Below are 12690 nucleotides of genomic sequence, written 5' to 3'. Positions count from 1 at the left end.
TCCGATCTATCCTAGACCGAGGTTCTGCTTCCCCTGCCTCTAGCCGCGGTATTATTTCGGAAAATGTGTCTACTTTTGTATTTCAAGCCGACGAAAAAATCAGGGTAGTTCTCATCGACGAAATATCACCTCTTAACCGAAGCTATTGTTATATGGAGAATTGAAAGTCGTAGTGTAAATCAATCCACTGTTATTCGTAAAGTAGCATTCTGCATTTATCATTATAAAAAATTCATTATATTTTTCCAAGTCACGAAAACATATCGCGGCAGAGAATAAAGTTATAATTTACTTGATTGTGAATCTAAGGGGATGATACTTTCGAGGATCGAAATACGTGACTAAATCGAAATTCTCTAAATCTTGACATACATCACTGTGAGTTTCAGCTCGAAACGATAGCCGTAGAGTCGGAAAAGCTTGAAGAGTCTAATGACTGGATTTATAGTTGTTGCTTTTAAACAAGCCCACTTGTTGGTGAGTTAATTTTCTATGAAAAGTTCGCTACAACAGAAAATTGCCCTACATCCGACGTACGAAATAGCGCAAATGATTTTGAAAGTACCGATCGCGTGTCTGAAAGAAAGGAAGAATCGCGGGAATGTAACGAGACGTTTTATTATTTGAAACGCGCGAGTTTTGCGCCGGGAAAACGAGATAGCATCCAGTTTATTTCAAACTGACAACGGGAGAACGTTCGCCCTCGTAAATTCGTACCGTTGTATCTTTTATTTCGTAAATGGAAACGGGGCATTTTAATTTCACTCCCATACACGTACGTTTCGTTGCGCCATGCGAATTCCGCGCGTTCGCGCGTCTATAAAGGAATCACTGTTGCGATATTTCCTGGACGATTCTTTACCTTTCACTTAATTAATACATCGTATCATAAGCGAGAAAAGACCACAGAGAAACGATATAACAAATTACTTTTTCTATCTTTCACGGGGGTGTAATTTCATTAAATATGAAGGAAATACAATACGTTGATTATCAATTCCACACCATTTAAACAGTCTCATTTGTCTCGTGGAAATCTTTTAAAAGCATTTTTAGCTATTTTCATTACCATATATCATTCAAGTATTTTCATTACCCTTCCAAAAATTTCGAGAATATTATTCCTTTTATGGTGGATTTTGTTTACAGGCAGTGTTGTAATTTATGAAGATATTAGGTAATTAAACGATAAATAAACTTGTCTTGTAAAATTGGTCCTGATTTTAGTGCATTTTATCCTCGTTATAAAAATATCAGAGAAAATGGGTTTTTGTTAGTAGAAATTAATAAAAAAGAATGTTTCTCACGGTCTTCAAAAAATTCGGTCCTGAAAGGGTCGATTACCTCGCCGTATAAATTGCGCTTTTACAATGAAATACAAATGTACTACCTATGTTTCAAATTTCATGTCATTTCACGCGCTTAAAGCAGACTATTTCCTCAAAATATTCCATTTTAGTCATTAATACTTCATTTCCACAGAAGCAGGAAAGAATGAACTTTTCTATCCGCGTTTAAAATGAGATCAAACGGCTTCGATCAAAGCGGAGATAGTGTCCGGTACTTTGAACGATTGTTTCACAGGAGACGATCACCGTAGATGGAATTTAAACAGCTACACGTCGGAGGGGAAGCAGAAAACCAGGATCGGGAGACAAGGAACGAACGGCGAAGCCCCGAAAGGAGAGCTTCTTTGCGGTTGAGAAAGCAGACCTGCCAAACGTCTGTCGACCTCCTCGACCATAAACGTCGCCTGTTTCTTCATCGTAGCGGATCGCGGTTCTTCATAAATATCCGGGCGAAACTTGCGGTTTCGCAGGCTGAACTCGACTCATGGTGCCAGAAGGGACGTTTATTTTCACGGCTCTCGGGCCCTCCAGCGACTCTCGATACACAAAACGAGACGAGTATTTTACGGTGACTGCTGTCCGGTTCGACGAACTCCATAGGCTACATATGTACGCTTTAACAAACTTGTTAAGCGTGGACTTCTTGCTTTCTCTCGTTCTCGGATAAGATTTCGACCGCGAAAATCGACGCGTTCAGTTCAGTGACCGAATTCTCAAGTGGATTTGAAACTAGTCGAAATCGAGCGTCATACGTATACAAAGAATTGGCTTTTATTATCAAGCCAATAAACACAGTGCTGTACAATGCTATGCAGGATTACGAAAATCTGTTTTGCCCTCCTTAATTAAAATGTTCTATCTTTCCTTTTTCAAGACGTGTGCAGAAAAATTTGCAATTTTCCGTGTCTTTTACCTTGCAAGTAAAGTTATATTGTATAAGTCGTTATACGAAATGACGATTAGATATTTTTAATTTGATGAAGGAAGACCACAGTATAATAAAATTTCAATTCCCTCGAACATATATCGTTTCGTAAATATATAATCGTCAAAAATATGAATTTGCCTAAAAGTCCATAGTCTAGTTTTAAATAAAGAACAGCAAAGATCGAGGAAACCAAAGAACGGCTGTCAATACTTTTCAATGTATTATCCAAACAACGACAAACTCGAAAAGAAATCAAAATAGTATTTTAACGTACGATCCAGAAACATCGCTGTCAAACCGGTCGATTTATTTGTAAGGTAAGCACAATGTTCCAGAACGAGGAATTAACGAGACGACAATGTGGTCATAGCTACTACTATCCACCCTCCAACCGCGAAACTCGTATTTCATAACGCGATACGACGCGTCTGTCCCAGCACCATCCGTATCTACTGACTTTTCTCTTTCCATTTGCCCTGGCAAGCGACAATGACTCACGACGACCGCGTTCTCCATTCCTGGCAGAAATACGGCGACCGTAGTGCGTTGCAATCGCGTCCGCCTATGGGTAGACAATTTATTAATTGTCCCAGCGACGGCTTCTATCCTCGTTTCTCTACCGGCTCTCTTTCGAGCTTCGTGACACTCTTCTGCGGCGCCCGATTCGGAGGACGAATTGCGACATTTCTTGTAGACGATCGTTGTTGGCCGTCTGAAAGCTCTGCCGGGGGAATGGCCCACTTGTTCTTCGAGACGTCCACGGCAGATTCCGTGAAAACCTCCTAATCTCCATCTCGTTTCACGATATTCATCGAGCGTGTCGAAACACGGTGCGAGCGAAAAGCGTTTCAACCCGCGTCGTATTATTAGAGACGGACCGGGCATTTAATTATGGGATTTGTTACACGCAGCCGAGGCTGTTCGATATTAACGTTGCTCGCTGGGAACACTGCCAGGAAAACGCACCCTGTAATCACTCTGAGTCGGAGAGAATATATATATTTATATATATATATATAGAGGATGGAAGCTTCGAGTTTGTTGGAAATGGTAGTTTTTCGTGGACCAGAAGCGGTTTGTCGAGAAGATTGGAATTGGAAAAATTCTCATAAATACCTTCGCGTGAGATTTTTCTACATAATATTTGAATTCATAAATCACGAAAGCGTCGACTTTATCAGAGATGGTAATTTCTTGCGAATCGATTCGATGCTTTTCTACCATGAATAAGATCTCTCTATGTGATATTTTAACTTATGAAGGAGAGTTAGTGCTTCGAGCTCATATTAGATGGTTCCCCATAACAATCTTTGTTGCGAATTATCGACTAAAGAGCAACCGGTCAGGTCAAACCGATCGGTCGATATCGCGTACCTCGAATGACTTAACGCTCAAGGTGGAGAAGGTTTAATAGATCGAGTGTTAGAGTAATCTAGCACTGTATTTGCACTTGTTGTATAAAAGTAAAGTGTGATGTTATGAACACGGCGGTGGTAAGAACTTGTTGGGAGTGAAGTATTTCACCCGCACTGGTATTTCCCGGCTGGGTTTCTTCCAGGGTTTTTTACCTAACCTCGGAGTCATTAGGTTTACAATTCGGGGAGGACATGTAATTCGGAATTTCCTAAAGAAGAAATAGGGCCCGCCCAAGTCATAAACGGACGGCCACATAAAATTCCGAACAACCTTGAATGAGTTCTTTCTCCGCAATATTTTAATTTACGCACAAACGTAAGTATAGAAAGGAGTGGAAGCTTCAAGTTTATCGAAAATATGTGGTAATACATCGCGAAGCAAAAAAGAAAGAAGTTTAACGGAAAAACGTATTCAATTGAAAAAAGCCCTATTACTCAGGAGACAGCTAGACATAGAAAAAGGGAATGCAGAATATCACTCACCCATCCACGTGATCCGAACTGCTCTTCGCGGGACCGTTGGCGAATTCTGGCGGAGGGTCCGGCGTGTTTGGACTCAAAGGGCTGAGAGGTCTCCTCGAATTCTCTCCTAAGATATCTTCGAAATCCACCACAGGCGCCGTACCTCGTACAGACGCTTTTCTGACCAAAGAAGGCGACGATAGTTTTTGATGTTTAATCATGTCCGATGTGGCACCGTACGAGAATGGTTGACTCGTCTGTCTCGCGTGATAGGGGATGTCTTCGTCGATATAATCGATATTTCCAGGTGGTGAAAACGAGTCCGCGTGTTTTCTATACGTGTCCGTGGAGGTATCAGAAATTTTTCGATCAGGTGACATACGATATTCGAATTCCTCCCTTCGATGTTCAATTTTTGCTGGTTCTCGGTACTCGTTCTTCAGGGTGCTGTAACTGCTGCTCGAGTTATATGGCGGACTGGATTCTTTCGCGGTGCTGTAGTTCCTGTACGAATCTTTCAACGTGGAATAAGTCGAAGGGGAATGACTGCTTGTGTGGCTGCTGTAGCTGCGGGTTTCCTGAATATACATCTTCTCGTTTCTGTCTGTTCTATACTCATCTGACGGAGGATCTGGCATCGACTGTATTCGAAAGATAGAAATCATTTTTTACTGAGACTATCAGTGTTACCCTGTTAAAGAGTGTTTGATCTAGGCGTGGAAGACTTCTCAAGATCAATATTGACCGATTATTTAACTTTCCATAACTTTATGTAACTTAGGATTGTGTATATGTTCCTAATTCCTAAGAAATGTTAGTTCTTAGATTTTCTTTCTCTCTCATAGGTAAATAAAATTTAGGTCGTAGAGAATTAAAAACGAGAAATCACATTCGGCAACTCCATACGTCAGAAAAGTAGAAAAAGACGTCTATGTTACAAACGTTACTTTCTAAATTCTACCTCGAACTTTACGATTATTTATATTACCTTCTTACGATAAATAAATTTGTGAATATAAATTGTTCTTTTTTTAACAACTTGACAAGTTGACCACTAGTCATATGCTTGGATAACGGAATTTGGAAATGAACAAAAAATGCAATCAATCAATTTGTCTTCCGAGAATCTTACTTGTCTCGTATATCTTCGATAAATTTTTAATTTCGCAATGATATAAGTTTAAAAGGAGGATAGACGTACCTCAACAGTAAGCATCATATCATGGAGAAGCTTATCAAGATCACCATGAGCCTGGTTATCCGGCTCTGGTTCCGGTGGACTAGGTCGTTGTGGTGGAGCACTGCTGATGCCGCTGTCCATGGAAACTGTCAATGGTGAGCCACGGGCACCACCGGCAGCACCCTGGTGTACCACAGCGTACAGAGATCCATCTATGGGACCGCAGGTGTAACCCAATCCGCGAGGCGATGTCTGAACTGAGGAACTCGAAGGTGGTGGCGGTGATAATGGTGTTTCCCGTCCTTCTGAACAAAAATTCCGCGATCAGATTAAATTTCATATAGGCTGCACTGCGTCAAACACGCGAGAACGAGCTGCTAGTGAAGCTGAGAAAAATGTACTTCTGCAAGCAACACGTTAAGGATGTATACTACCTTGACAGTATCAAAAAAGAACTTTTCGCTTCAAGTGTTTAATTCAAATATTTATTTCAAATGTCATTAAATGCGATGGACAAATAAGAATGTTCTAATAGAAGGAATATTAGTTACAGCGAATAGTAAATGCGTTACTATCATCTGAAAAACATCTAAATTCTTCACTTTATAATTATTTATAAGATAAATTCCCAAACTTCAGCTGTTTCGCCTTCTTAAAGGAAACGAAGGTTAATCTTAACCGAGTCTAATTACCAAAGTGCGAATTGTTAAGGCTATTTCTAATATAACGTTTCGATGTCTCTTTCGTTTTTCCGAAATTAGCGCTAATCAGGTTATTCGCGTAATTTCCTACAGACGCCGAGGAACAAAGAGCGCTCGTTAAGAGGGAACAATCGACTGTAAATCGTTGACCGATGAAACTGGCAGAGACTAATTGCGAACGAGAGGTTAAGAACCGAGCAACTTCGAATTTATGCTATCGTCTTCTTCTCTCTTCCAGTACGTCGCGCCAATTTAACGCTAATCCTCGTCGCTTGTGTCACGCTACAGTAATTCGCGTGCTCACGGTTAACGTAGTATCTGTCGCGGTCGGTTATCCGCGGGATCGAGCGCGAGGAAAGTCGAAGTTCACGCTTCAGTCCATCTAAACCGAGAAATTCGCGTGACGCGTGCAATCGCGGCTTTCGTACTGGATTTCCAGAAATCCTTGTCACGTAACGCGACAGTCATCTTAAGGGACACACGCGGTCCCAAGAACCTTCTTTCTACACGGAGAATCCGGCACAGCGAAAATATATCTTCCGGTATGTTCGTGATCGAAATTCTAACAGGCGGGTTCAAACAGAAACAGCAAAGCTTCCGGTAGACTGTCATCTACGGTGAAAGTTTTCCTCGTGGGAATAGTTGGGGATAATCGATAGACGATGGTATTTTTACGATCTCCAAGTGAATCGAATGGCGCAAAGAAAAAGATACGCGTGTATGTTTTTGTTTCCAGAAGATCGATCTCTCGTGGTCTCTGAATTCCACGATAATAAAGACTGGAATCGAAGATGAATAAAAAGGGGGAAGCAGACTAGCTTTTAGAGTGCTGATTCAGAGTGCTCTTCTAGAGAGGCTTTAGGACACGCCGACACTCATGGATACGCCATTAGCTTGGAGTACGTGGTCTCGCCGATGCGATGGTTTCCGCCTGTGTGAGGATTCTAGTGGACATTCGCGTGTGGTATATAGGTTTTACTAGAGTTTATTCCCCTTCTTTATAGCGAGAAATATGAGCACCGTTCTTAACCATTTGACGAAGATATAAAACTTTTTAGATCGTCATTATCATTCTGATGCTTTCATCATTTCTTATCCAATTGCATTTTCCTAAGAGAAATCTATTTTATTTGATAAAGTGAGAGATATAAATTTTGAGATATAAGAAGCCAAAGATCGCAGCAGGCTTAATAATTAATTTTAGAAGTATCTGAGAAGTTTCTGCTCTTCTCACTTAAAAGATCCTACCAAATATATTTCTTATTTTTCCAGATGTACTGAAATACATCCCCGAAATTCCCCCTGTGTTTTATTTTACAAATAAAATTACATAATGAACATTGTTACGAAACAATGACTAAATGTCTTAAATTGAAAGGAGAAAAATGAGAATTCCTTTTTAAAATAGTAAATATACGACGTTCACAAGTTTTCATGTAACTATCTTTGAGATTTTACAACATTCAATCTCACGATCCATTTTCTCTCTCCTTGCTCTCGATTTCAAGCGACGAACCAAACGACCCACGTCACCGTACCAATATCCATCAAGATCATTCGGCGAAGGACACCAGGTAGACCCTCTTCGAATCTCTACTAGCACGATGTCATTTGAATTCAATCCGTACCCGCTTTATTTCGGCGACGTATCTCTCGAGAGCATAAATCATATTTATTCGTTTCTTGGCGATTCTATCCGCGAAGGGGGAAGAAACCAGCTACTTCGTCGGTACCGTCTAATCTACCTTTGACCAACAGATGGAACGCATTTAACACCCGCGCGCAAACGCGAAACACGCCGCGAACGACCAGCCTGTTGCTCTTGATCGAGATCAGAGGATTATTGCGAAGGCTCTTTCACCACTTGGACGAGCGGAGAATCTAAATGGCGCCGGCCACGTTGAGCTCCAATACGAAAACGAAACGACGCGGTAAATCATTGGGGTGAATATTTGCGAAGCAGAGATAAGAGTCGAGTAGAAGCTGCGACGACACTGATACCTTTATCCTCAACTTCGGCTACGGTATAAATATGAAGATCACCAAGGGAAAATGGAGGAATTCGTATTTTTTATGTTTTACAAGGGGAACAACAACTTTGAAGTTCCATACGTTGCTGATCAATCTTTATGTTTTTATTCGAGTTTAGCTACGTACACTACAGTGGCTGGAAAAAAGTATTTGAACATTTATCAAAGAAAGCTTTTACAAGCATATAGTATGTGTCATATATAACATTTTCAACTCCCTTTTAATCATTAAGTAACATCGAAAGCTGTAAAATTAAGAAATATAGAAGTGTCATGTTTTACCTGTGTGCTTGTTACATGTATAGTTCATATCTGAGATAAAATTTAATGAATTTTTGGTAAGATTCGAGGAAACTACCTTGTCTTACTACTAATGTTTTTATGCAACAATCGATTTCCACCTAAGGAACAGACCACCCAGGATTGTTTCGAAGAAGCCTGTCCTAAGGGTAGATTTAGGGTTTTCGAGTGGTTCGATGGAACTGGTCGTTACCCACGTCGCCTGAGGACACCATCTTCTTCGAAGTTGCTATGCGCAGCTTCTATGGCCGTTGGCCATCGAATTAGCAACATATACAGAAATTCTAATTTTCTGAATAGGATACTATATGTCATGGACAGCAAATTGTTCTTGTCAAGTTATTAGATATATTGTTAAACACATTGTAGATTTTTCAAACTGCTTTCAAATTTTGCCAATATAATCACGATAGTCGTATTTCATTACAGTATTAATTACATTTCAAAATATTTTATATAATACGTACAATATAAAAGTTTGCTATAGTAAGGATTCAAATATTTTTATGTACACGATACACGGTATAAATCAACGTCGTTCTTTTTGTATCAGTCGGTACTTCGTGAAAATATTATTGACACCACGTGGCAATATATAGTAATATATATCGCTCATAACTCTTCGATCATACACGCGGGCACGAATCGCGTTTAAAACGTCCCGTGGCTAAAAGCGTTCGCGTTTCGAGCCAAAAAACAATTGATGCACGACCATCGTCGTTGTCTGATTGTGAGCCGAGTGCATTCAACATCGTTCGATAAGAATCGAGACACAATAAAGTTTCGCTCGATCGATCCACGTCCTTGGCTCTGATCGTCGTGTTCTCGCCACGATGCACGCGGATGCAAAAGGAAACGGTGAGAGCTGAGTCGCAATAACAGACGACGAGCAGAAACGTAATCGTTGCGTGGACGTATCATTTGGCGCAATAAATCCGCGCGAATCGTGAGCGACTATTGGCCGACGGCAACACCAGCTATCCTTTGGACAGTCTGCAGTCGCAGCTGCAGCTCGTGCACGTGTTAAGTGTTCTGTCGTAGATCTCTACGTGCTTACCACGACGATTAACTTGATCTATACTCTTCTGCTAGGATATCGAATCGATAGAAACTAATGCTGTGTCATTTCCCATGTACAGTTCTAAAGCAATCTTGGAAAATCGTACGAAAATTTTGTTGTAAAACAGCTGAAACAGTATTACAATTTTCGAGATCTCTACAGAGCCTTCTTGATAATCGAATTAGGACTTTATCCTTCATTTTTAGGAAAAGTTCGAAGATTCGGTAACAGGCGCCAGTTGAATCCATTTACGGGATCCTGAACTCATATTATTCGAATGAGGAATCAGAGATAGCGACGAACTATTGTTTCTCCGGTGACATTACATAAATAAAATGCTGTATCGCATATGGATGTACAGATTTCTCACTTAATTTCCTTCACGCAATGAAATTTGAACGTATATCACATTTACCTATCACCCAATAGCAAAAGCGAAGAGTAAGACTTTCTATTAAAAATTTAGAAATGGTTCACCAAATTAGCAAGCTATAGAACAGAATTCAGAATCTCATCTATGACTGATTGTAAATTGTATCTGGTAAATTGTAACCAATTGTAAATGAAATCACACGTATCAAGTATCAATACATACGTACATTCTAGAGCTACTAAAGTCTCGATATTTCACAAGAGGTCCAGCTTCCTCGCCGAAGACACGGAGAAGAGAGGTCATCGTGATATCAGCGTATGATTTGCGAGGCGCACCATTAAATCGGGTTAATAGAGGAAGCGATAAACCGTATCTTCTCTCGTAGAGCATAGAAGCGGGACAGAGAATTTACCAAGCGCACGAGTCGGAAGTGGTCGAGAGAACGATCGTTTCCACGAGCTCTGATCGCCATAAACAATCGCGCTTAAACATCGTGCGCTAGTGCACTCGTTGCACCTCGCTAAGTAAACGATGGAATTAACGACTCGAATGACGATGGCTGGTGAAGCGCAGCGAGCGACAAGCATCGCCTAACGACCGCGATCTAATTTCATATCGCACTCTTTAATGCTACTGACACGCACATTTCACGCACGCTCGACAATCGTCGCTGATTAAGAAACGCGTACGCAAAAACATTTTTTCTGGCAACGCTGATAGATGCCATCATTTCGTGGAATAGCTAAATAATTTGACTAGATAGACGTTTATTTTCAACGAGATAGTATATAGTAAAAGACTTTCCATAGATATAGTTGCTTATGGAAGTATTCGAACAGTTGAGAAACAGATTATTCTATAAATGCCCTGAAACACTTCACTCGGAACTATTTATTTATAGTTTAGGAAAATCTCAATAATGTAAGGCAATATTCAGAAATTCGTTGCCATAAAACAGTATACGAAAATGTTTTTTTCTAAAAATATAGCTAATAACCGTGATAGATGATTTAAGATTCTTGCACGCTACTATATTTCAAAGAAATAGAAATTTGATAGAAAATTCGTTGGAGTCTCGTCAAAAGTAGCGTTGAACTAAACATCGTAGAAACATTGCGATTTACGATGAAGTGTCAATATTTCATTGATAGATCATCACGAAGAAGCTCGTAATATAATAGGAATCTTACGTAACGTAACACGTCTCGAAATGATTCTCAAACATAGCTATATATCTGGCTACATATCTAGCTACATCCTCGGCTACATGTCTATCTAGAAACCAACAATCATCAATTTCACGCTTTAAAACAGCGCAAAAGTTTCTCGCAATTACTTCTTAATCTATCCATCGATCAGGAATTACTGAAACGACTCGAATTCCACTTCCTCGATGCTTTTACTCGACAGTGTACATTCCACGTGAGAATTTCAGTTTTCTGTTTCGTTTCACGCCATTCAATGAACGTACACAGGGACGTACGTATCTTTACGACATTCTAGAGATCGTATACGAGTGTTCAAAGGCTAGAATACCTCTGGCTACGGTGTTAAAAACGAAATATATATATCGAGGTAGTCTGATATTATAGATTTCACCGAAGAATCGTTTCGTCTCGCTGTTTCTGTCTCTCTTCGACCAACCCCTGCTTCTTTCGCTTATTTCCAAGTGCACACGTATTGTATTAATAAGCTTGCAACCAGAGGATCGTGCGGCTACGTTGCCTCGTCGAGGTGAATATGGTAATTAGATTCTCGCGCGGAGACGTCATCGCTTTAGCCGGTTCTCCCTTCTTCCTCCTTTCTCCCTCGCCGGGTCTCCTTCTTTATTTTATTTCCTCCCTTCCGCTCGCGCCCTCCTTGGCCGCCATTCACAGGCCCATGCAGATTACTCTCGCCGTCTTATGGTAGTAAAATTCGCCATTGGCCGGTTTCCGACGGTTTCTATTCATACGGTCGGCACGGACCGTCATTATCTTCGGCGGAGAAAGAATCGAGCCGTAGAGGGTCCACCAAAGAGGAAGAGAGCGTAACCGGGTAAAAAGGTAAGACGAGGATGGTACGAGCGGCGTTGCACGCGTGCAAAACAGAGAAAGAGAAAGAGAAAGGGAGACGCGTACGGACGAATTACTCGTTTGACGGCCTTATAGAGATTCATGAGACGCCGATGGGAAGTGGGCAACGATCCAGACGGAATATACCTTCTTCGGGTACGATGACAAAAATGCCAACGAGGCGGGGGCGTGGTAGCTACGGGAAAACGCGTGCTACTCTCTTTCACCAGGATTTTGTGTGCACTTGGACACGTATAATTTCTTCTTTCAAAATAAAACATTATTCCGGGAATCAAGGGATCTATCGATCGTTATTTCAAATAGGACAAAAATAATAAGAATTTGATGTCAATTGGAGGACAATCGCTTGCGGAATTTCAGTTCTATTAGTCAAAGTACACACGATGCGTTGATGATCGCTGACGTAATAGATGAGATATGATAACTTCACCTTTGATCGCGGTCAGGATTCCAAGAAGCCAGCTCAGATGAGAGAAAAATCGACGAGCCTAAGGAGATGCCCGAAGAAGATCAAGTTTCACCAACTATCCACGGAAAAAGCGAATTCTCCGCAGCGAGATGTTGCCGGCGACGAGAGAAGAAACGCGTGTTCCGTTCACCGGGAGCACAGAAACGGCACTGTACGTTGCAAATGCTGCACGATGCTGATCGCCACCACTACCACCGCCGTCATCGCGATCAGCATCAACCACCACCACCGGCTACGTCATACTATCGTTCACCAGCACACCAGTAACCGGGATATCGTCATCATCATTGGAGGCAGGCCTCGTTTCTTCCTACGCAAGAGGCTGGCATGGCGAAGTCTCTTTCTGCC

General features: G+C 41.1%; 1 protein-coding gene across 14 annotated transcripts in view; it reads right to left on the bottom strand.

The window, feature by feature from the left end:
* Nucleotides 1-12690, bottom strand: part of by (focal adhesion protein tensin) — a 182582-nt gene that overhangs the window by 12593 nt on the left and 157299 nt on the right. For 13 of the 14 annotated variants that reach the window (XM_069125068.1, XM_069125070.1, XM_069125075.1 and 10 more), the window contains 2 exons: nucleotides 5356-5639; nucleotides 4176-4795 (listed from right to left, as the gene is read on the bottom strand). In XM_069125068.1, the coding sequence (XP_068981169.1) occupies nucleotides 4176-4795; nucleotides 5356-5639 (904 nt within the window). The remainder of the gene's footprint in view (nucleotides 1-4175; nucleotides 4796-5355; nucleotides 5640-12690) is intronic. The other variant, XM_069125069.1, reaches the window with a different exon arrangement.

This window comes from Bombus flavifrons, chromosome 12, assembly GCF_040668555.2.
Source record: "Bombus flavifrons isolate JBK064 chromosome 12, iyBomFlav1_principal, whole genome shotgun sequence".
Taxonomy (NCBI): domain Eukaryota; kingdom Metazoa; phylum Arthropoda; class Insecta; order Hymenoptera; family Apidae; genus Bombus; species Bombus flavifrons.
The sequence above is the reverse complement of the archived record's forward strand: the minus strand, read 5'-3'. Positions and strand labels throughout refer to the sequence as shown.